A 22,149-nucleotide genomic window follows, 5' to 3' on the forward strand; every position below is an offset into this window, starting at 1 on the left:
CGTACATTATTCATCCCGGTCACTGCACAGTCCTGCATTCAATCACTCCCAGATCGAACCCAGCCTATCACATCATGACTACCACGCAAGACAACATCAGCTTGCACGTCGACGAGAATCTCGAGTTCAGTGTCCAGCATGGCCTGGAATTGCCAGACCCCGAGCAAGGAGAATTCCTAGTCGAGACACACTTTTCCGGGGTGAACCCATCCGACACCAAGCATGCTACCGATTTCCAAATCCATCCTGTTGTTCTGGGATATGACTACTGCGGAAAAGTCCTCAAGACACCAACCAACTCACGCTTTCAACCCGGCCAAATCGTGGCCGGATACGCTCGAACCAGACTAGGCCGTCCATTGAAATACGGCGTTCATCAGATATATCTCATCAGCGTTGCAGAAACGGCTTTCGCCCTGGCAATCTTTCGCCACAGCATGCCGCCTGTCTGGGCATCGTGACCATGAGGGGGTCCGATGCAATCTTCAATCATTTTCAAATCCCCTTGCCGACAGAGTCACCCAGCGACAAGCTCCTCGGACCTCTTCTCATCTAGGGTGCCTCCACCAGCGTAGGGATCTCTGCTCTTCAACTAGCCCGCGCCAGTAGAGTCAAGTCCATCTTCGTAACTGCTTCACCCGAAAGACACGCTCTACTGCGTGAGCTAGGCTCCACGCATTGTTTTGACTATAAATCTCTCGGATGTCAAAGAAGCATTCAAGGAGACCTCATCCGGCTCATTCCATTACGCTCTCGACGCAATTGGAGCGCATCAAGACGGAGGATCTGGGCGACCATTAGCGGCTTGCTCTTCAGATGAGACGATTCTGGCCTTGTCGTGGTTCAGCCGGATCCGCGATTCAAATTGCCCTTGGCGGCGCCAAATCATGACGTAAGTATCCAGATTGCGGGCATTCCTCGTCCTTTCACGATTCCGGCGCGCTATGCCGACTATGAACGTGCTTGGAAGGGAGTTCAGTGGGTTGCTGAGAACTATGGGGATCGGTTTCGGTTGCCGTCTGTAGAGGTGTTTGAGGGTACTGCGGATGAAGCCTTGGAAGAGTTGAAGGTTGTTGGGAATCATGGACGAGGGTTTGGGAAGTTGGTTCTAAAGCATCCGTTCTAGATGTGTGTATTGCAAAAGCCCCTATGGGATAAATCGAAGTGATCGAAGATTCCATGAAATCCAATGATGATGTGCATCTGAGATTATATATCAATAGTAATTCCTCGGGGAGAAATGGCACTATGGGAGAAAAGTCCATACAAGGCAGCATAGTATTCGATTGTGCACCAAATATACAACTGAAGATGACTCACTCATCCACAGTATGAGTTGTCTTGAGATGCTGGGAAAAGGCAAGAAGCAAAGGCTGCGGCGGGAATCGAGCTCCCCTGTTTCTGCCTCAGGCACCACTGTGTAGGTGTCGCGTGACTTCCCGAGGCCCCACTCGTTCACGTGGCATGCAAACATCCAGCAAACAGAGCAGACAATGCAAACACTCTATACTCTCCCGTTTCCTGCCGGACTGGCAAAGGCACACATTCCCCTTCAACAATTCCACCATCCATTGACAGAACGTCAACCGGATCGGATTACTCCAGTCATGCCTATCGATCTGCTTCCCCCCAGCATTTATTGCCCACGTCTCTGGCCCACTACTCCACAACCCCAATATTTATCTCGCGTGCATCCAGCTTATCGGGTTCACCGAAGGAACGTCTCGCCGAGACATCCAAGGAACCAGTGGCGTGTTATTGGAATTGCGAGGAATTTCGACTAGCCTGACTTGGAGCAACGGCTGCTGTGTACCACAATGTCGCTGTCACCCGGAGCGGACAAATTTCCCTCGCCCCTCGATGCCTAGAGATTGGCACCCGCTAGACGACATCTGGCCACGGTCTGTCCGCCCATCAGCGATGAATACGAGGATCGTCCGACCTCGGCCCACCCTTCCCCTGGCTTGATTTGCTGGTTCGCAGGGTTTCGAGAATGTTGGTTGGCTGCGTGATCCACCGTGGAATGTTTCCCTTACGTTTTCCTCCGAAGCCTGCCCGTGAGGGTTGGAGCATCTGTTAATCAGATAAGATGAATTTGATGAATTTCATGGCGCCGCCTTGGCCAAGACATCACCGCCTGATCTCTTGTCTTGTCTTTTTTTTTTTTTTTTTTTTTTTTTTTTTTCTTGCCCCGGCGGTTGGGTGAGATTTAAATTAAAAAATTCTTCCTCTTTTTTTCTCTGCTGTGATCCCTGTCCCGTTTTTCTTCGTTCAGATTTCTGTGCCCGTCGCAATGTCGTCGACTATCCCTCCCCCGGAGGACAAATATCCTCGCGATGTCGTGGCTTCGGACTCCGATGAGGACTCCATTACCGGCCATTCCGGTGTCAAGCGCATCGAGGTCATTTCGTCGCAATTCCGCCTCGTCGATCGCATTTTCCTGTTCTTTGGGATCTTCCTGATGGCCTACGTTTATGGTCTAGATGGCACAGTTCGATACACATATCAGGTGTGATTAGCTTCTATCGCTGCTGAGTGCGACACGAACTGACTTCCCAAGCCTCTGGCGACTGCTGGGTTTGGTTCTCATAGTTTGCTCGCCACGATCAATGTTTTGCGATCCGTTATTGCCGTCGCCGCGCAGGTATGCGATTCGATAATTCCGTGCCAGCTGTGTCTAACGTGAATAGCCAACTGCTGCCAAAATCGCCGATGTGTTTGGTCGCGTGGAGCTGATTCTATTCTGCGTAGTGACCTATACTCTGGGTAGGTGTGGTTATCGGATTGCGTGGGGTCGATCTGACGTCTCCAGGAACGGTGGTCGAAGCCGCTGCAACCAATATGGCTACATTTTGTGGCGGCGCAGTGCTGTATCAAGTGAGTTGTGGTACTGAACCTTGCTCTATAGATTCCTACTGACAGCCTCTTTCATAGATCGGCTACACCGGTAGTTTGCTCCTCGTTGAAGTCCTCATCGGCGATGTCACCTCCCTTCGCTCGCGACTGCTCTTCTCTTATATCCCTGCGACACCGTTTATCGTAAGCATTCCGACTCTGCCGCGATGCGTCAGCTCACACATCTAGATCAATACATGGATTAGTGGAAACGTGACATCCTCCGTTCTGAACGTCACGACATGGCAATGGGGCATCGGCATGTTCGCCATCATTTTCCCGGGTATGGTCGGCTCTTTGTCACGATGTCTGGGTTTATCTGACGAGAACTTTAGTTTGCACGATTCCTCTGTTCGCTACTCTGTTCTGGGGACACTGGAAGGCCAAGAGACACAATCCGGCGGCATACCGGAGCACGATCCAGGTCCTCGGCTTTCAAAAGTTCTGCGCGGAACTGTTTTGGTATCTGGATGTGGTCGGAATGATACTGCTGATTGCCATCTTGGCTTTGATTCTGACCCCGTTCACTCTTGCTAGTGGCTCTTCCGACCAATGGAAGACGGCCAAGATTCTCGCGCCTCTCATCATTGGTATTTGCTGTATTCCCCCTTGGGTGTACTGGGAGAAGACTTGCAAATATCCGATGGTCCCGTTTAGAGTGAGTGCATGATGATGTTGTCGGAAAGCCTCTGCTGACATTGTGTAGTTGCTGAAAGATCGAGCCGTGTGGGGCGCTCTTGGAATCGCAATGATGCTCAACTTAGGTAGGTTTGCTGCGATGAATCACTGGCCACCACTAACATCCATTAGCGTGGGTTATCCAGGGAGAATTCCTGTACACAGTCTTGATCGTCAGCTTTGATGAGACCGTCACGAGTGCCACGCGTATCACTTCGCTCTACAGGTCTGTCAGCCCCTGTTTCGAATCTGACTATAGAAATCTAACATCTTCCAGTTTCGCCTCTGTCATCACCGGATGTATCTGCGGTTTCGTGGTGCTCAAAGTAAAACAGTTGAAACCGTTCATCGTTGCAGGAACCTGTCTTTTCATGGTTGCATATGGAATTCTCATCCATTTCCGCGGCGGATCCAGCGGCTCGAGTCACTCAGGCATTATCGGAGGTCAAATCCTTCTCGGTATCGGTAAGACCTCCGAGTCTTTAAACTATGACCATATACTGACAAAACCCAGCGGGCGGTCTCTTCCCCTACCCAGCTCAAGCCAGTATTCAAGCCGCAACCAAACACAACCGTAACTACCCCTTCCTCGCAAACCTCAACCAAACCCAATCACTAACCCCTTAATACAGACCTCGCTGTCGTAACAGGCCTCTACCTCGCAACTTACAACATCGGCAGCGCAATCGGCAACACAATCGCCGGCGCCATTTGGCGTCAAACCCTCGAGAAGGAACTCATCTCGCAACTCGGCGACGCCACCCTTGCCACTACAATCTTCGGCGACCCATTCACCTTCGTCGCAGCGAACCCTGTGGGGACTGAGCAACGCGACGCCGTCGTTTTGGCGTATCGGCATACTCAGCGTTTACTTTGCATCACGGGTATCTGTTTGACGGTGCCGTTGATCGCGTTTTCGTTGTGTATTCGCAACCCGAAGCTCACGAAGGAGCAGAGTCTACCGGACGCGGAGAGGGAGAATTGATATTCCTTTTAGGATTTAATGGTTCACGCAGAGAGATGCGATAGTATCGAAATTGAAATTAAATGTTATTCGGGCGCAGCTGGGAAGGAGGGTTTTATTTCGATTCGTTATCTTCCACTAGGTCAGTAGAAAAAGTGTATACATAATATCGTTCAATACATTAATGGAACATATTTTAACCCCTTAAACATTACATCCACTGATTCAGTCCTTAACCGCAAGCAAAACATTTAAAGACCAAAAAACCCCCAAAAGTCTGAAAGAAAATCCCTATCCTCGACCACCCACCGGCGTCGAAACCCCATACAACTCAATCTCATCCTCAGACCTCGACCCTCTGGATCCCTTCCCACCCTTAAAGCTTTGAACCGCATACCCCAAGCTCGGCGCATGTCCCTGCGACCCCGAACCGGAGGTATGATTCCTCGACCCTCTACCTCTCCTCCCGCTCGAGAGCAAAGTAAGCGCAGACGGCCAAGAGCCCATTTTATCGAGGACGCGCGCGAACGAGAGTTTATCCAGATGACGTGCGCAGGGAGGCAGACAGGCGACTTGGAATCCGACGCCGATTTCGACGTATGTCCAGAAGAGGATTATCGAGACGATTCCTTTGGGGTTTGGTTAGTGTGGAGTTAGAATGAGGATAGCCAGAAAGGCACAGAGTGGGTGAGTATGCATGTAAGGGCATACCTTCTTGATCGATTGATGGGAGCACCGTGGATAGGATCTTTGTGGTTGGGTTCTGCGTCCCTTGCATTACTATTTGGATCCAGCCGATCATTCGGAGGAGGCCTGCTATGACGGCGCTGGGGTGGGTTAGTGGTTTTCCTTTTGAGCGAATGATCATTGTATAGGCGCGTGGATGATACTGACAAGATACTGCAGAAGAAGACCAGCGAAACCTGGAGTTTCTTTCGGAAGCTCATTTTCAACGGAGCGATCTAGTCCAGGCATATCAGTTTTTGAAGTTGCGATCGTAGAAAGAGAGACAAGAACCATGAACAGCGGCTCAATTAAAATCGCCAAATCCATCACCCAACTGAACACCGCACACCCAGTCTGCATCGCAAACGTATCGACGCATTTACTTCGCAGCGACTCCAGGCTGGCCCACCCGCGGGACGGGTCCGCACCGCATGCGAAGATCTGAATGAATAGGAAGACCACGGTCCATAAGGTGACGAGGACGATGAGAGTCCAGTTGGCGTAGTCGAAGGGTGTTTGGTATGCGCTGCCTGTTTGCTCGGAATTCTGTTATGCTAACGTTTGTTTTATGGGGTCTAAGACCGGAAGAACGCACCTTTGAAGATGCGCCGGAAGAGGAAGAGGAGGGCGAGTTTGATCAGGCCGATGGCGAGGACGTGGCCGATCCAGAAGGCATATTCGAACTAGAAGCGCGGGCTTGGCTCAGTATTTGTCGCAAATATGAGGATTGTTGAAGGTAGGAAAGACCTTTCCAACTTGGCGCTGCTTGGGCGGTGTAATTCCTAGACTCGAGTGTCCTCCAACGATGTCCATTTGCGCTCCTAAAGCAGATCACAGTTAGCACGATATCTCATGGTTGCAGGGATCCAAGAATTGCTTCTAACCGATAACCATCGCCACACCGGCTGCTATCGTGAGAACCTATCAGTGCAGACATCGTCAGAAGACAGCGAGTGTTCCCTGTAAAGAGCTCACTAACAGCAGCAGGCACGATGAGAAAGTCATCGACCCCAAGAACACGCGAATTTCGCCGCCATCCCAATGCCCGAATTCCCAAAGACACGACAACAAGAATAGGAAAGATGATCCCAATCGTAGTGACGCTTTCCTTATTAACGTATGTCATTGTAGGTCCACGTATCGCCTATACTGGTGACGAGAAAGTCCCGATCGATAACATGCAGAATCGTCAAGCCCATTGTATTATCTAAAAGACGCGACCCTACACAAGGCAGCGTCCATTCCTTTTCTAGATCGATTACCGTCCTGCAGAAGATAATGTTTGCCGTTGGGGGCGGGCAGAATCAAAATCCACTGCGGGAGTTTCTCAAAAGCTGTTATCATCCGTCGGGCTGAAAGGACCGAGGCAACACAGTGCCAAACAAGAACCTTGAATTCCTCGTTCTTTCTACGCCATGCTGACAGGAAAAAGCAAGAGCGGTATGTTCTTCGTACTCTGTGCTCCACTCCGTTGATCGCCACATACCTGGATCGGGGCCCGACGAGACATTATCGTGAGTGGCTGGCAGATTGTGCTGACATGGGGTTGCAGTGCGGGCTAATGCATCCCAGCATGCCTCCGAGATCTTACGGAGTAGAAGCAATAGCGGGTTGAGTGACGGAAGGAGAGAGTGCTGGTGCCGATCAATCAGCCCGATCTGCAAGGTGCTCATGACTCGTGACGGAGAGAGGGAGAGGGATAAGGTAAAGCAATTATGTCACGCACACAACTAGTAATTCATGCGACCAAATCAGAAACATGCAGTTGGTGGCGGGGAGTAAGCGCTAATTTGTTAAGGACTGGTGCTCTGTAGGCTGAGAACTGTTTGCTTGACTAAATGTGTGCCTGCGACCGTGGATCCTATTTTTGTTGCCTTTCACTCTGTTCATGATACTTGGGTTAGTTATTACGAAATGACTACGACTGAAGACCGAGAGAAGAGGCCATTTCTGGCCAGCGAGGAAGACGATGCTGACTCTGAAGCTCTGGCTGGCTCACGGCGTAAAAATGACTCTTCGCAATTCCAATTTCTCAAGTCGCATCGCATGCTCTTTATTCTTCAGATGATCCTCCTCGCTGGGAATATTGCCTTCTTCAGCTGGAACTTAACCTGTGCGAAGAAAATGAAGACCAGGAATGTTAATGATGGGCTGCAGGTATATAGTAAGTTAGCCCTCATGCATTGTCGAAAAACGCAATACACAAAAGAAATATTTACATGTGCTCTGCGAATCACCATTGACTTAAGTATAGCACCCGCGCAGTCATCACTCCAGTACACGGTCGAAGAAATGACCTTTGCGCCTCCCAACAACCCCTTTGCCGGAGGGCCCAGTCCTGAAACTGACCGAGCGTGGTCCGATCTGCTCAGAGGTAACTCAATTTCCAGCTCTGAATCTAAGCGAGACACTGAACTCTATGTCCAGGTGGTATGGTCAAGCTATCCGAAGAGGAGCTACAAAAGATGAACAAAACCTCCATCAAATTGAAAGACGGGAGTGGATACCTCGGATATTTGGAGTCGATTCATATGCTACATTGCGTGGTATGTGTTCATGACCGGTACAACATACCAGGCCAGTAAGCTGATAATCGCAGAAACGTATCTACCAATACCAATATCCAGACTACTATCCCGAACTTCAAGACCTGCACGCCTTTGAGCCGGGCCATTGGGGTAAGCTTGCTTTTTTTTCCTCTTTATTTCGTCGGGTTATGCTGAATACTACAGATCATTGTCTCGAAGTACTACGTGAAGGGATTCTGTGCAATGCAGATATCACGGTCAATACGTACTATTGGAAAAGCCCGACGGAGATTCATGGTAATCGAACGGGGACGCGGAAATGCACTAATTGGAAGAAGATTCAGGATTGGGCGATTGACAGGGCAGTTGAGTTTGATGGGCCGGATGCGCTTACGGATAGCTTAGTGAGGGAGGGAGATGATGATTTATTATGAGTTTTGAAGAGCTTTCTACAGGGCTGATGGTTATGGTACAACGCAGAATAACGACAGTAATGTCTGAAGTGTTCTGCATTGTTAATGACGAAAGCTCGAAGCAAAATTCCCTTCACGGCCCTATTAACTCATCGGTACTTGCAGCCCTCCCCTCCATCCACTTATGCAGTTTATCCCAATTAACGCATTTCTGCACCTTCGGTACGTTGTGTGTTGGAATGTCCTGTCTGCGTGCGCCCCAGTAGACGGTATACAGGGAGTAATCTAGATTGCATAGGCTACCCTGGCGGAGGAAGTCGAGGCAGTGATCTAGAGTCAAAAAGTCAGTAGATATAAGAGAATATATGGGAAGGTCTATGACTGACCTGCATGATCTTGGAGATATAAGAATTCTCCGCTGGTTTCGTCCATTCCTGGGTAGATGTCTTTGTGGTAGATGAACTCTTTGATTTTTTTCTGTTGACGACTCAAATGAATTCAAGCGATCCATCAAAAAAGAAAAAGGGAAGATTAAAAGGGTCATACCACACAATGCAAGCTATGTGCGACTCCCAGACCTGCTGCGTACCCGTCTCCTTCTAACGGAATAGAGTCGCTGCCGGACAGTGCCAATTCTTCATCGGAGATGCGGAATAGTGTTCCTAGAGAGGAATATGTTGTTAGTATACAACAGACCTTCCTAGGACAGAATCGATTTGTAGTTGACTTACCAGACATTAATTCGCTGAAGTATTGCTTCCACTCTGGCCCAGGGTGACCTCTGAATCGAGTGTCGTTTTTCATCATGGATCGATATTCGTATTCAATGATCTCGTTGGCCGGCGCTGAAACATTGTCAAAACTTTGAAATTGGCTTGAATTTGAGAAGAGGATCTTACAGTATGGTTCCTCGACCTCCCCATGATATCTATCACTGTGTGTATTCAATCGCGAGATGGATAGAAGGATTGCGCTTAAAAGTAAACAAATCGGTAAAAGAACCGCATTCGAAATGACCGAGATAACCAGTACTCTATTCCGCGTCTTGTATGAACATGGCACATGGGAGCCTCTGACGCTCTCATCTTCGTTTGTTCTATCTAGAAACGGCTTCTGTTCTTCGGTCAACATGATGCTGTCTTTAGTACAATTGAACCGTTCTCGACAACAAGGCGGATATTTTCCTGTGACTATAATACGATCCAGCCTTGAACACCGTCAAAACTAAGCCCACAGTGGAATACGAATGACCCCACCACAAGAAAATAGACAGGCCAAGCTGTTGGTCGAATATTATACTATTATTGGATATCTCGGCCGACGGCTGATCTGCGCTAACAGGGATCAGACTATCGAAATCCACACCCACCATTGACCCCGCACGGGGCGCCCAAGCTAGCAGGCTGGATCAAGAAGCACGCGCCAGTTCCACCTGTGGATCCCGAAGAGCGAGGCGACGGGGCTCTGTAAAGCCTTGGTGGCAGACCAGCTGCATCCAGCTGAAAGTCCCTTGCTTTCTGTTGGACAGCAGACGGTAGCCCGTACTTAGTAGCCATCTACCGGCTGTTACGTTGTACAAACACGGATCACGCATGAAGCAATTAGAACGAAAGGAGGGTGTGCTGACTGCGCCCCGACGCAGGGGATGTCACTTCCGTCACGAGCGGCGGCAAGGTCTGTTACTGGAATGGTTAATGATCCCTTTGAACGCCTCGTTTCGCTGGGCCGAGAGGCAAACATCGACGATCTTCCCTGACTCGGGAAGTGCGGCGTCTGCAATGTGATCGGCAATCGTTCGGAAAGGACCCAGTCCCGGCTTATTCATCCTCCATGACGCAGTCGATATCGGTGTTTGTTGCTATCGGATTGCTCTTGCTGAGGGGCATGGGGGTCTGGATGTTCTGAGGTTGCATGATCTTGGTTGGAGAGCATGAGTGACCGGCAAGTGTACCCCGTGAAGCGCCGACGATGTGTGCCTGGTGCTGTTGATGTGCTGGGGTAGTGGGTGGTATTTGAGGTTCAGATTATCCAATCTGACAGTACTGGAAACTGTCGCAGATTGAAGACCGTTTGATCAGACTGTCCTATCTGCGATTCATCCTGCATTTATCCTATCCCATTTATATTCCATCGGAACCTCATTTTGCAACACATCCCACAGCCAGCGCCCAGTTCAACATGAAGTACGCTCTCCTAATCGTGGGATTACTCACTGCTCTGGCAGCTGCTACACCGATGTCTCCAGGTAGGCCAGACAACGCAGGCCCCTCATCGCATCTGCAACCAGCTAACCAAGAATCTCAACAATAGTCGAGCGCCGCGATGGGAGCACCGAATTCGATCCTGACTACGGCTTCAAGAAATAAATTGAGACTGGCTATGGACTGGATAGATTTGTTGTTCTGAGGAGTGATGGAGCAGGACATGGCCGGGGCAGTGTTTTAGGGTTTGGGATGTCACGAGCTTGATTCGTATGGAATGGATGGAATTTGTGGTAGTGTATAGTTACTCATCAGTGAAGCCGATAAGTCGAATAATTTCAATATCTTCATGCCAATTTCCGTGAAATAGATGAATGCCTCTGCATCAGCAAATTACATCGAATCCTTGTATCGACCAAGGCTCCAAAATTCTGTTCTGAGCATTCATCTATACCGCATTGAAATGTCATGGCTTCATTGCCTTACGATCGGGAAGTCCCTTACAAGCAATCAATAATTCGATAAAGCCCACCTGAACATGGCTCTCCAATCGCATGAAATCTTTGGAGACTGAACCAGCCCCGGCTTCCCCCAGGAATAACCGCAGACAAGTGAACGCCGATCTTGTCATTTACAGATAACGAGCCAGATGATCAGAGCCCCTCGTGTCTGACATACTTACGAGTCATGCAGTCAGCATCCAGCCAGGCTGAATAGCCCACTCCGTCTTCTTCCGGTAAACAAAGAAACACGATCCTTAGCGCGGGGCCTCAGCCCATCGGTCTTCCGAGACTCCCGCGAACAACTCATAAAGCCTACCTCTATTCTCGAGCACGTAAGAGGGAGATGTAGCATACAGATTGTTTGCAAATACTCCACATGTCTACTCCTATCAGAATCGCCATCCTAGGCGGTGGCCTAGCGGGCGCATCGCTCCTGCACGCTCTCCGTCCGCACGAGCACCTCGACGCGCACATCTTCGAATCCGCCCCGGCATTTAAAGAAGCCGGAATGGCTATCGGCGTCGCCAGTAACGCTCTCGAAGCACTAGACCTGATCGGCCCGTCTATCGGGCAATGTCTCCAGCGCGCCGGGGCCGTTCCCATGCGCGGAGTGCGGTTCATGCTCGCGCAGGGCCCTAGCGCGGGGGAGATGTTCGCCGAAGTCGACGAGACAGATGGTCGACAAAGAGTGACTAGCATTGTGCACCGCGCGGCATTTCTGCATGAATTGTTGGCGGACGTGAGTCCGGAGCGCATGCATGCTTCTAAGCAGCTGGAGCGGTTTGATACGAACTCCGATGGCTCGCTGACGCTGCGGTTTGCGGACGGGTCGACGCATAACTGCGATATTCTAATCGGGGCTGATGGGATCAGGAGTACTGTGCGGAAGATTCTTCTGGGTGAAGATGATCCTGCTGCGTCGCCTCGTAATACTGGCGCTTGGTGCATCATGGCCCTCAAGCCGTATGCCCTCGCACAGGCGAGCCTTGGTTCGGGGCCTGTCGATTTCGAGAATGCGCGCGAGTATATGTGGATAGGCAACGGGGCGTGGATCATGCATAATTTGCTGAATGATGGACAGCTGGTGCAGTTTGTCGTTGCGGCGCATGAGAAGGACACGGAGGGGTCGGGTCGTCGGCATCGAACTGTCGGCGCAGATGAGATTAAGAAGCTATTCGAGGGTTTCCCGCCGCATTTAGTCAAGGCGGTTAATGAGGTATGACTATCATCCTTTCCCTCGATTTCTCGGTGAGTGTGGCATGTGGAAGTTAACGTAACCCTAGTTGCTTTGCGACCAACCCGAGCAACCAGCCATGTATCTCTGGGATCATCCGCCTGCGCGCACGTACGTCTCTGACTCCGGCTCCATCTGTATCATGGGTGACGCTGCGCACGCCACGACCCCCTGGCAAGCCTCTGGCGGTGGTATGTCCATCGAAGACACCCTGATCCTATCTGCTCTATTAGGCCGCGCGAAATCTGTTTCCGACGCGCGCACGGCGTTAGGAGTCTACGATAAGGTGCGGCGTCCGCGCACGCAGCGAATCGTCGAGTCGAGTCGAGGTACGGGGCAGATTGCTTTAGGATTGAATGAAGAGTTTGGTCTGGATTATGAGAAGATGAAGGCAAATATGTTGCCGAGATGGGGCTTTATTGTGGGCTTTGACAATGAGAAGCATCGCGATGAGGCATTGGAGTTGTTAGCAAGGGAGTTGGAAGCACAGACAGAGCATTGAGATGGAGTCGAAGATGTAGCGCGTACTGACGCCAAGCGAGCATTAACGTAACCCTCGACCATAAGAACAAGCCTTCCAGGACGAGGTCCATTTCTTTCTCAATTCGAAACCAGGTAGGAACTCGTTCAGAAAGGACACTACAATAACTTTGTTAAAAACGCCGTAAAACACTGAAAAGAAATCAACAATAAGTTTGATAGTATTCACGAACGAATAGTCCTGTACCATTAAATGTGTATACTTAATTGCATACTTGCAATAGGCTTGCCCTCTTACTGAATTAATATTTTCGTTGTTATTGCTTTTCTTCGCTGCTTTAGGAAAGACGTCTTATGAATTATAGCCCCCCAATTATACGTGAGTTTCCAATGGCCATCTTCAAAGAAGCTCAGCTTTAGAGACTTAGGGATCATGGGTGGGATCAAACTGCCATATATTATTAAGTCTCAAATCAAGTACTCCGCAAAGTGCAATACATCCTTCCTTGCATTGGAGTGGAATGCCCCTGCCGCCTTAACTCCCTTGTCTAAATTGCCACCTCCGATTTATCCCATTCTAGTTGATGCATCATGTACGACGATTTCGATATCCAAAATCGCACACAAGAAACCCCCCTTGCATTGCGGTGTAGGGGCCTTGGCCAGCGCGGTGAATCTCTATAATTCTTGATATCTTCGGCGGGGTCCGTTGAACACGATCGATCATGATTTGGAAGCTTCCTCAATGCTAAATCAGTAAGGGCTTATATTGCGACATTGACCGAGGAATTCCGTTGACCTGTATTATCCAGTAGTATAGAAGGCGGTATGCCCCACTGTCACCCTAGCTCCGATCAATCATGCAATAATTCATGCATTAGAATATGACTGATAGACCCCTAGGTAATGGAGCCCGCGGAAAATGTTCCAGCACTTTGCAAGTGGTAGTCACCTAATACAAGGCGAGGGAAAAAATGCCACTTGTCCCAGCCATCAGGGAGAAGACTAAAATGATGTAATCTACATCGAGGAAACGAGATGACTCCATATCTGATGAGCTCGGCCAAGCCAATTGACAACGACTAGGAAAGGACATTTGGTCACCTCGATCCTCACAAATCACCAAATGGCCGGTGACAATGCCTCACAACTGACCGATATAACCCCAACGGAGAGTGCGACAAAGCAGCTTGAGTCAAGCCCGGTGAGGAATGCCGCGCCCGAGGACCAGACCGCAGAGGCAAGCTATAGCGCATTGCCGTACAGACAGAAGCTCATCGCGATTGCAATTGCCTCTCTAGCTACCTTTGTTTCTCCCATGTCTGCCAGCATCTACTATCCCGGAATAGAAGCCGTGGCGAGCGACCTCCGTGTTTCCACAAATATGATCAATCTGACGATGACCTCCTTCAAGGTATCATCCCAAGACCTGTGCCTGAAGTCTCTCTCTAATCAGAGAAATAAAGATCTGCCAAGGTATCGCCCCGCTTGTAACGGGCGGGCTGTCCGACCAAAAAGGCCGACGCTGGACTCTTATTGTCAGCTTATTCCTTTATATTGACACCAATGTTGCCATCGCCTTGCAACCCACCTTTGCCGGGTTGCTTGTCCTCCGATCGTTTCAAAGTATCTTCAGTAGCAGCATCGCCATCGTGGGGTCAGCAATCACAGCCGATGTGGCCTCCGGCGCTGAACGGGGGAAATATATGGCCTACACTATACTCGGAGCAACAGTTGGACCGGCACTCGGTCCCGCTGTCGGGGGAGTCCTGATCCAGTTCTTCGGTTGGCGCAGCACCCTTTGGGCTCTTGCAATATTCGCCTTCACGATACTCACTGCTGTGCTTATCTTGTTGCCAGAGACCTGTCGGGCCGTAGTTGGGAATGGGAGCATACTTCCTCCCAAATGGAACCGACCCGTCTCCCAACTCGTATCTCGAGCTTCTCGTCCAGCCTCGCCTCAATATGACACTTTAACCAGCTTCAAAGCAAAACCGGGCCCTTGGAACACCCTAAAGCTCATGCGGCAAAAGGAGACTGCCGCTACCATATGCTTCAGCGCTATTATGTATTCTGGGTACATCTCCATCACCACAACACTGCCATTTGAGTTGGGGAGGCACTACCGCTATAATAATTTGCAGATCGGGCTGTGCTATTTGGCATATGGCGGAGGCAGCTTTGCCGCGCGTTGGACGGCCGGGCCATTGACCGATTGGAACTTTCGACGTCTCGCACGTCGGCTCGGTTTTGGCATCTTTGCGAGTGGCCTGAAGAAATACGACCTGGTGGACTTTCCGCTGGAGAAAGCCAGACTCCAGGTTGCGTTCCCTTTTGCGTACATGGCTTCGATTTTCGTCGTTGCTTACGGCTGGGTGTTGGAGTACGAAGTGACCGTTGCGGCCTCGTTAGTTATGCTGTTCTGCATCGCCCATGCTCTGGCTGGAATTACCAGCACACTGACCACGTTGATCGTTGACTTCCATCCCGGCCAGCCAGCGTCTGCATCGGCGGCAGCAAACTTCTTTCGGTGTATGTTAGGCGCTGGGACAAGTGCCGCTGGGATGCCGCTGATCAACCGCACGGGGGTTGGATGGGCCGGCAACATACTTGCATTTATATTTGCTGGATCGAGTCCGCTGCTGTGGACGGTGTATATTTTCGGGAACAAGTGGCGCAGGCAACGCCACAGCACAGAATAGTGTTTCTAAGTGAGATATGGCTGAACCTTTATTCAGAATGAATTCAATTATGTTTAAGCTGAACAACAGCCCGCGAATAAAAATATGGAGACGGCACATGAAGGCAGAACCTGTAGCGACAGTGAAATATTGCAGATCTATCCTGCTTTATACTATACAATACTACTATGAAAGAAAGACCATGACTATTTCCTGTGTAACGGAGTAAACTTAGCTAACGATATACCACAGTAAGCGCGTTCTTAGAACACTCTACGCTCTCAGCAGACTTCATTCACCTCCACAGCAGTTGAGCTCTTTCCATGATTCGTACCTCCGACGGCGCGTACGGCGACGTACAACGGCGTTCCATCAATGATAGCGGCGGTTTCGAATCCAGTCTTCTTAACATGGGTCCTATATTGCAGGCCATCCTCAACATCTCCTGTCCAGACCTCCCATTCCTCAATGTCCGTGGCCCCATTCCAGCTAACGTACAGACGCGTCCGATCTAGCGACCATCGACAGGCCACCGCCTGGGGACTGGTACGCGGTGTTCCTACCCACGCTGATCGCATAGCAGCGTAGTTTCCGTCTGTAGGTGAGAAGCCAAACCGAGCATCTAAAACAAGGTTGCCCTTTTCATCGTACTCCTCAAGTTTGGCAACGATACCATGGCCGACGAGAACATGGTTGTCCGGAAGCATTTGACAGTTTCCTCGAGCGGTGGAATACACTGGGTCATTTGGATTGTATAACCTGCGATTCAGCGTCACCTGCATGGATGTAACATCTACATCAAGAAGGAGTCCGTTGCTGGGAAAGATGCTCGTTTTGTTGCAGGTTACGCCATTGTTATGCATGGAAATGCTGAGAATCTCATGGTCTCCTATGAAGCGATGCTCGTACACCCGAACGTTATGTTGTGAAATGAAATTCGTTCGAGGCCCGAGTGTAAAGTCTCCTCCTGTCAGCCCCTGATGTTGTGTGAGTGTGATCAGCTAAAGGGCGTCCCGGGGGAAGGATCACAGGCGGAAACTCACGTTCAATCTCCACCGAACTGAACCATCCGATTGAACGAGGAATATGGTGTTCATGCATTTGAAGGACACCAGGTAGTCATCTCCCAATGGGAATATTGAGTTGATATGCATATAATCCCATGGCGTTCCCTGGGTACGGCCGTCTCGATTCCCAGCCAGCAAACGGGACGAATCACGAGGATCAATCATGTCTGTATGCTCCGCACCGCTCCATCGAAAAAGGATCTCGTTTGTTTTGACATCTATCTCATAGAACAGGCTGTCCTGTATCCAACCATCTGCCGGCCCACCGAATGGCCGCAAATCTCTCCGAGTCGCATTGATTGCCGTCACCAGGATCGTCCCTTTCTCCGTAATGAAAGCCTCGTGTTTACCGATATACGACGGAAACTCTGCTAATAGCGGCGAGACCCATGTTTCATTCCCGGCCAGAGTGATCTTGTATATCTCATCGTAGGACGCGTTGAGGAGGTGGATTGATCCAAAGCCCCAGCCTCCCTCGCCTGTGGCTCCGTTCCAGTATGACAGAACCTGCTGACCATGTAGCGTCTGAGGGAAGAAATTGGTGATGTTGCCCGGGGGCCCTTCCCAGATGAGGGTGTGATCATCAAAGATGAAACTGCTTTCGGCGTGCGTGGTGCTGTTTTCCGGAGTAAGAAACAGATAGCCTGATGATGTCTGGCCTGATTTCGTCATGTTCATGACTGGCGGTCTCGCACTCGAGGATTTGTATATCTGGGCAGGCCATGCTTCCTCCGCGTCAGATGCAGAAGCAACTGTAGTAGCCCAAAAGAGAAGAAGACTTGCAATGTGCAGTGCTGCCTGCATTTTGAAAGTCGGCATGGAATATCGAGCTCGACAGAGCCGTATATATGACGAGGATAAATGGATCGGATATATATACGCGCGATTCCTCGGCCATAATGGGAGAATGGGTGTCTGCAGCTTGTCCAAATGACAATAGCGCGAGAGGTGGCTCCAGAAACCAGAGGTTTCCAGGCGAATTGACCCCTGGGATTCATTGACATGCGGACAACCCCGACCGGATATTATTTGCAGTATCCACACCTTGCTTCGCGGCTTGCATGGAGCTTTGAGATGGGCATCAGCTCCTATCAAGGATATCACGCAAGGGGGTTTTGTATTTGCTAAATTATGAGGATCTGAATGATGTAGTGGGTAACATCCGACTACCGTCATGCAATACATGCTGGGTCGGTGGTGGAGTCTCCAATATCCCATCCGCCCCTTGCATCAGACCGTCAAGGGCTCTCAGAGACAAGTCCCAACAACATTTCCAAGCGGTGTAGCCGAACAGAGAAACATACGGTTATATACATCCGCCTGTAAGCTGTCACTGCGACAATTCTGACTACATCCAGCACCAGGTTCTCGTTCTGGTCATCAATCAATCAAAATTCTATTAACCCGATAAAGCCTATCCATTGTAGCAACAGGCTATGTGGGCACTTCTCCGGCAAAGCAGAATCTTGTAGACGTACGCCTATGATCGCAGTACGCAATCAAAAAGCAAAACACAACTAAAACAAGCAAAAAGTAGCTGCCACACTCCTGCCGCGTGTCTACCGCGCCCTCGAGGCGCCTCCTACCCCTTCTGCGTTCCCCTTATCTAAGTATTCCATAAAGTCCTTTCTCAAGAGGTGTTACGGCGGCGCTGGAGTGCCCAGGATGCTGGCCAGCACTGAGTATGTCTCCATCTACTACCGCTACCATGGGGCTCGAATCGGGCATAACTGTGCGCTATACGCTAACTGAACTCCCGACCTGATATTAACCGAGCCCGATTCAGTAACTAGATGGGACAGAGGAGCCATTGACAATACATCTGCCGTCTGCCACATACATTCGCGAGGTGAAGTTGAACTGAGGGAACTCGATATCGGATCGGGAAGCGTCCTGCGGCCATGGTCCGGTGCCACGTAGCACTTGGAGATTGAATCGGCGCCGGGTGGAGGTGGTACTTCACAGGCACCGATGTACTCAAAATACTCGATGTCACATCCTGCGAAAGAAGGATACAACCTGCTTTTGTGATGGGTGCCTAAACGGAAATAGACTGTAGCATTCATCTGATATGCGAAATGCCTGCACATCTATCCACTCGCTCAAGGATTTATTCAGTCCTCGGTATCCCCCAAGTAAATCAAGAGTGTTACAAGACTATCAGCAAACCGCGCTCTCGTCCACAAGACCAGCAACAGAATCAAGACATCTAAACTATCCTTGATCGGTCTAGATTAGCCAATGTCGCGCAGTCGCTACGGAGTACATTTCCACAAGCTCCCTTCAAAGCTAATAAGCCTTGCTTTTATTGTTCAATAATACACTATCAATAATACTAAAGAATGTTAAACCCCTATATCAAAAGGAGCGACATCCAAATAAACAACCGGTCACCGAAAAAGCAGCCTAGCTAACAGTTCCACAGCCCAACCACTCTCAGTATCCAAACACCTCGGCGTAAAGACGAAGCGCTTAGCACTCAGGGAGAGTCTCGGTGTAGACGCAGGACTCGCTGGGGCCGCTGCCGATCTCCTCGGGCTCGTCGCCGTTCTCGTTGCCCTCGTAGGAGGTGCAGATCTCCTTGACGTCGGTGGCGCAGGTGTCGGTGATGGTGGCCTTGTCGCCGAAGTTCTCGTTGACACCGGCCAGAAGCTTGCCGGAGATGGCCTTGACGTTGGAGATGGTCACGGAGCGCTCGGCCATGGACTTGCAGTTGCCGCAGGAGCGGAAGAGCTTGCCGAAGTCGTAGACGGTGAAGCCGTCAATGGAGACCTCACCCTCGGCGTTGTGCTATTGTTGGAGGGATTAGTGGTGTTGAGATCTGGGGGAATTGATGAGGAACGGCTGCTTACCTGGATGACCTTGTCCTCGGCACCCTGGGCACCACCGCCGATGATCTTGTAAGGGCCGGAACCCTTCTTCAGGGAGAGAGCGTCTATTGTGCAGCGAGGTTAGTAACGAGCTCGGGAGTTTTGTAAATAGGAGTTGACCATACCCTCGCAGACAGCCTCCCACCAGACGTTCTCGATGGTGCAAGCACCCTGGCAGTGGACACCCTCGATCTGGTCGGCACCGATAATGGCGTTCTTGAGGGTACCGCCCTCAAGGATGGAGAAGACAGCATCGCTGTCATCACCCTCGTCCTGGCCGGTACATTCGACACCACGGCCGAAGGTCTTCATGCCTCCATCGTAGACCTCACCCTCGCCGATCTCGTAGGTCTCTTCGAAGGTCTCGGTTCCCTTGGACTCGGGCAGAGGGAAGGTGTAGCGCTTGTTGAGGGCACCGAGGGCCGTGGAGGCCAGGAGAGAGAGGAGGACAGCCTTCTGGACCATTGTTGCGGTATTGGATGGGTTGATGGGGGTTGAGTTCAATAAATATGGTTTCCAGAACCGTAAAAAGAAAGCTTCACTCGCAGAGTGTAGTGACAAAGAAGAAAGATTGTGTGGTAGATGATTTTCTCTCGATTCCCTCGGGATCACCAGCCATCTTTATAGGGACTGCTGACCACCATCGACGAGACCTTCTCACCGACTCTGTCGGGTGTTCCTCCGTACCCTCTGGCGGAAATCCAATTGAGGCTCTTGGCATGTTTCAATATGTCTCTCCGGGCCTTACCCGACGCGGTAACCCTGACATTAACGTGAAACGGCCAGAAGACTTCAATCTCCCGAAATTGACCCAAGGCTTCCGAATCGGGGATTTCGCGGGGTTGATCAGTGGTGCTGGATGGACGAGACCGAGCGCTAGCCTCCAAGCCAATATAATAAGCTATGTGCCGGGTCCATACCTCCGTAACTATTACGGTGTTAGGAAATTCTCCTGTGTCGTTAGGCCCCATCGTCCGCGGTCCACATTTTCTGCTTTTTTTTCCATGGCGTTCTTGGCATCGTTAGGGCTTGCTTCTCTTCACGTAGAGTCCGCCGCGATAAATGGAGATAGGATCGTCGCCGAAAGTCGAGAGCCGGCATCCTGATTGATGGCCTTGATGGGTTTCTGGTTCCGTGATAATCTCGCCTTGACCAAGTATGCGATGTGCATCTGCCAGTTGAAGGGTTTGCCGCCGCGCCCCTGCACAAGTGCCTTGTTAGCGTGGGAATCGTGGCGCAGCACACTCGTCCGACAATGCCAAGATCGAAGATCTATGGAAACCTTCCGGTCCAGGCCGGCACTCTACCATTCTCACCGGTTTGTTGCGCTCGAGATGCCGTTCTCTTGTCGATTATAAACATCACGGTGCTGTATGAGTCAATTAGCCAACAAAAATACTATTATCTCTCAGATAGCATATTCCACTCATCTCACCCCTTGAATTTTTCACTTTTTTTTTTGTTCTCAAAATGTCTCTGCGAGACTCAATATAACTCCATCGTACGATTGGAGGATATCGAACTGCTGACCCATAATGATCGACGCGTCCCTTCGGTTAGGCCTGTGTCCGGATTCCGGCTTCGAGCAGGTGTTGCACCGAGCAGTTCCAGTGGACAAGTTATGGCCGTTGGAACCCACTCGTGCCACACAAAAGGTTAGTGGCTGGATAATTCGCCGACCAGTGCTTACTGCAATCAGACCAGGAAGAAATGCGAGGAGTGATTCAGGATCAGGCGAACTAACTCCGAATGCGAAGTAATTTGGACCAAGGAGTGCCAAGTACCGCGTCGACGTTTCAATATCATTGTGAACAAACTTGTGGATGCATACTCTGTCATATCTGAGGGACCTCGTCGAAGGGAAAGTGCGAGCGAGGCTCGAATGTTCAACATTCCCCTGTGGCGCTTGATCCCTCCCAAGCCTTTGGCGCAGTCGAAGGCGGTTAACCCAATCATGTTGCCACAGAGGTAGCCCGTTGCCTTGTTCTGTTCGGTTCTAGCACAAGATCCACTTCATCCAGTGCAATATTTTTGCAAGGCCTGATAGCGCTACACTGATAGCTCGCTACACTGGCTTTTTCAGCTTTTCCTAAAATCCATTTCCGGTAATGTCGTTTATCTCGAGTTTGGACAAAGAGTTACCCGGCTATGTCCGAAACCAAGGTGCGGAAAACGCAGAGCCCCTGAGGTCTTGGGATGTCAAGTTAGAGCATGACAGGTCGATGACATCTGTTTGGTCAGGTGTCAGTTCGATATGGAATGTGTCTCGACACGATGGAATCTGAATACGTGCAGCCAAGAACGCCTTCTTTGCCATTGGGTGGATAGCTCTCTTCCTTTCCGGTCTAAGTCTTAAAATATAACGCATGCAAAGTACTGTCGTAACCGTTGTTCTCGACTCGAATCTGCTCCACTGTCTTTAAGACATCCGTGTACCGGCCGATGCTTCCTACGGCAATGCCCAGACCACAGTAGGTGGTGGAGTTTGTGATCAGGATATTGTGGATTTTGCTTTCACGCTAATGCTGTCGCTGCCGTTATCCACAACCAGGTTACTGAATGTGATGTATGAGCTGTAGATACTGTCCGCCCCATCCATATTTCTTGTGGTATGGCATGGTCAGGGGCATGCTCTTTTTGTCCACGTTCTTCGTTTACCCGCGCCGCCCATTTTCGTTAGCTGATGTACTCTTCACATTGATCCAGTCACACAGACTGTTATTGAGAATTGACAGCATCCTAAGGAGCGTGACTTTCTGTCAACAAATATCCACGCTACTCACCACGTCTGACTCTGTAGAAGTCTTGTTCCCTTGAAGACAGAGGTTGTGTTATTCGCTATGGTGAGAGCATGAAGCCAACTTGGCGAGTTCGACTCCCGGTGGTAAAGTCGTGCCAGGGCTGACTTC

The 22,149-nt window shown here is 50.3% G+C and overlaps 11 protein-coding genes across 11 annotated transcripts; 6 read left to right on the plus strand and 5 right to left on the minus strand.

Annotated features, from left to right (window-relative positions):
- Positions 1–74: 74 nt before the first annotated feature.
- P170DRAFT_449706 (uncharacterized protein) lies at positions 75–1,126 on the plus strand (the record flags this gene model as incomplete). Its single annotated transcript, XM_024851064.1, has 3 exons — positions 75–446; positions 557–704; positions 822–1,126. 3 exons carry the CDS (start codon positions 75–77, stop codon positions 1,124–1,126), a joined length of 825 nt encoding a protein of 274 aa, XP_024701505.1.
- A 723-nt stretch (positions 1,127–1,849) lies between these two features.
- Positions 1,850–2,147, minus strand: P170DRAFT_262678 (uncharacterized protein). The gene has a single exon (XM_024843092.1). The coding sequence runs from the start codon at positions 2,071–2,073 to the stop codon at positions 1,915–1,917; it is 159 nt and encodes a 52-aa protein (XP_024701506.1). The 5' UTR covers positions 2,074–2,147; the 3' UTR covers positions 1,850–1,914.
- Positions 2,148–2,163: 16 nt separating this feature from the next.
- Positions 2,164–4,645, plus strand: sit1 (putative siderochrome-iron transporter Sit1). The gene is made up of 12 exons (XM_024849931.1): positions 2,164–2,509; positions 2,561–2,644; positions 2,691–2,766; positions 2,813–2,877; positions 2,935–3,039; positions 3,085–3,178; positions 3,231–3,553; positions 3,602–3,659; positions 3,706–3,799; positions 3,851–4,038; positions 4,088–4,147; positions 4,206–4,645. Exons 1-12 carry the CDS (start codon positions 2,294–2,296, stop codon positions 4,556–4,558), a joined length of 1,716 nt encoding a protein of 571 aa, XP_024701507.1. The 5' UTR covers positions 2,164–2,293; the 3' UTR covers positions 4,559–4,645.
- Positions 4,646–4,743: 98 nt separating this feature from the next.
- On the minus strand, positions 4,744–6,613 carry P170DRAFT_512753 (uncharacterized protein). The gene is made up of 8 exons (XM_024855018.1): positions 6,243–6,613; positions 6,148–6,184; positions 6,011–6,084; positions 5,859–5,946; positions 5,555–5,793; positions 5,432–5,499; positions 5,249–5,364; positions 4,744–5,166 (listed from the first exon to the last, which is right to left on the minus strand). Exons 1-8 carry the CDS (start codon positions 6,387–6,389, stop codon positions 4,829–4,831), a joined length of 1,107 nt encoding a protein of 368 aa, XP_024701508.1. The 5' UTR covers positions 6,390–6,613; the 3' UTR covers positions 4,744–4,828.
- Positions 6,614–7,119: 506 nt separating this feature from the next.
- P170DRAFT_467316 (oxidase ustYa family protein) lies at positions 7,120–8,419 on the plus strand. Its single transcript, XM_024852473.1, has 5 exons — positions 7,120–7,427; positions 7,518–7,637; positions 7,691–7,809; positions 7,863–7,941; positions 7,996–8,419. The coding sequence occupies exons 1-5, from the start codon at positions 7,178–7,180 to the stop codon at positions 8,223–8,225; spliced, it is 798 nt and encodes a 265-aa protein (XP_024701509.1). The 5' UTR covers positions 7,120–7,177; the 3' UTR covers positions 8,226–8,419.
- Positions 8,211–9,443, minus strand: P170DRAFT_467317 (oxidase ustYa family protein). The gene is made up of 5 exons (XM_024852474.1): positions 9,104–9,443; positions 8,936–9,049; positions 8,751–8,866; positions 8,591–8,681; positions 8,211–8,534 (listed from the first exon to the last, which is right to left on the minus strand). Exons 1-5 carry the CDS (start codon positions 9,333–9,335, stop codon positions 8,338–8,340), a joined length of 750 nt encoding a protein of 249 aa, XP_024701510.1. The 5' UTR covers positions 9,336–9,443; the 3' UTR covers positions 8,211–8,337.
- A 1,783-nt stretch (positions 9,444–11,226) lies between these two features.
- P170DRAFT_439865 (salicylate hydroxylase) lies at positions 11,227–12,838 on the plus strand. Its single transcript, XM_024849932.1, has 2 exons — positions 11,227–12,124; positions 12,192–12,838. Exons 1-2 carry the CDS (start codon positions 11,285–11,287, stop codon positions 12,642–12,644), a joined length of 1,293 nt encoding a protein of 430 aa, XP_024701511.1. The 5' UTR covers positions 11,227–11,284; the 3' UTR covers positions 12,645–12,838.
- Positions 12,839–13,748: 910 nt separating this feature from the next.
- Positions 13,749–15,324, plus strand: P170DRAFT_365101 (MFS general substrate transporter; the record flags this gene model as incomplete). Its single annotated transcript, XM_024844684.1, has 2 exons — positions 13,749–14,036; positions 14,089–15,324. 2 exons carry the CDS (start codon positions 13,749–13,751, stop codon positions 15,322–15,324), a joined length of 1,524 nt encoding a protein of 507 aa, XP_024701512.1.
- A 260-nt stretch (positions 15,325–15,584) lies between these two features.
- Positions 15,585–17,174, minus strand: P170DRAFT_479128 (arylsulfotransferase family protein; the record flags this gene model as incomplete). Its single annotated transcript, XM_024853632.1, has 2 exons — positions 15,585–16,280; positions 16,347–17,174. The coding sequence occupies 2 exons, from the start codon at positions 17,172–17,174 to the stop codon at positions 15,585–15,587; spliced, it is 1,524 nt and encodes a 507-aa protein (XP_024701513.1).
- Positions 17,175–18,842: 1,668 nt separating this feature from the next.
- Positions 18,843–19,705, minus strand: P170DRAFT_479129 (pectate lyase; the record flags this gene model as incomplete). The annotated part of the gene is made up of 3 exons (XM_024853633.1): positions 18,843–19,160; positions 19,223–19,305; positions 19,366–19,705. 3 exons carry the CDS (start codon positions 19,703–19,705, stop codon positions 18,843–18,845), a joined length of 741 nt encoding a protein of 246 aa, XP_024701514.1.
- On the plus strand, positions 19,658–20,556 carry P170DRAFT_262873 (uncharacterized protein). Its single transcript, XM_024843094.1, has one exon. The coding sequence runs from the start codon at positions 19,750–19,752 to the stop codon at positions 20,344–20,346; it is 597 nt and encodes a 198-aa protein (XP_024701515.1). The 5' UTR covers positions 19,658–19,749; the 3' UTR covers positions 20,347–20,556.
- The last annotated feature ends 1,593 nt before the right edge of the window (positions 20,557–22,149 follow it).

This window comes from Aspergillus steynii (genome assembly GCF_002849105.1).
Source record: "Aspergillus steynii IBT 23096 chromosome Unknown P170scaffold_7, whole genome shotgun sequence".
Taxonomy (NCBI): Eukaryota; Fungi; Ascomycota; class Eurotiomycetes; order Eurotiales; family Aspergillaceae; genus Aspergillus; species Aspergillus steynii.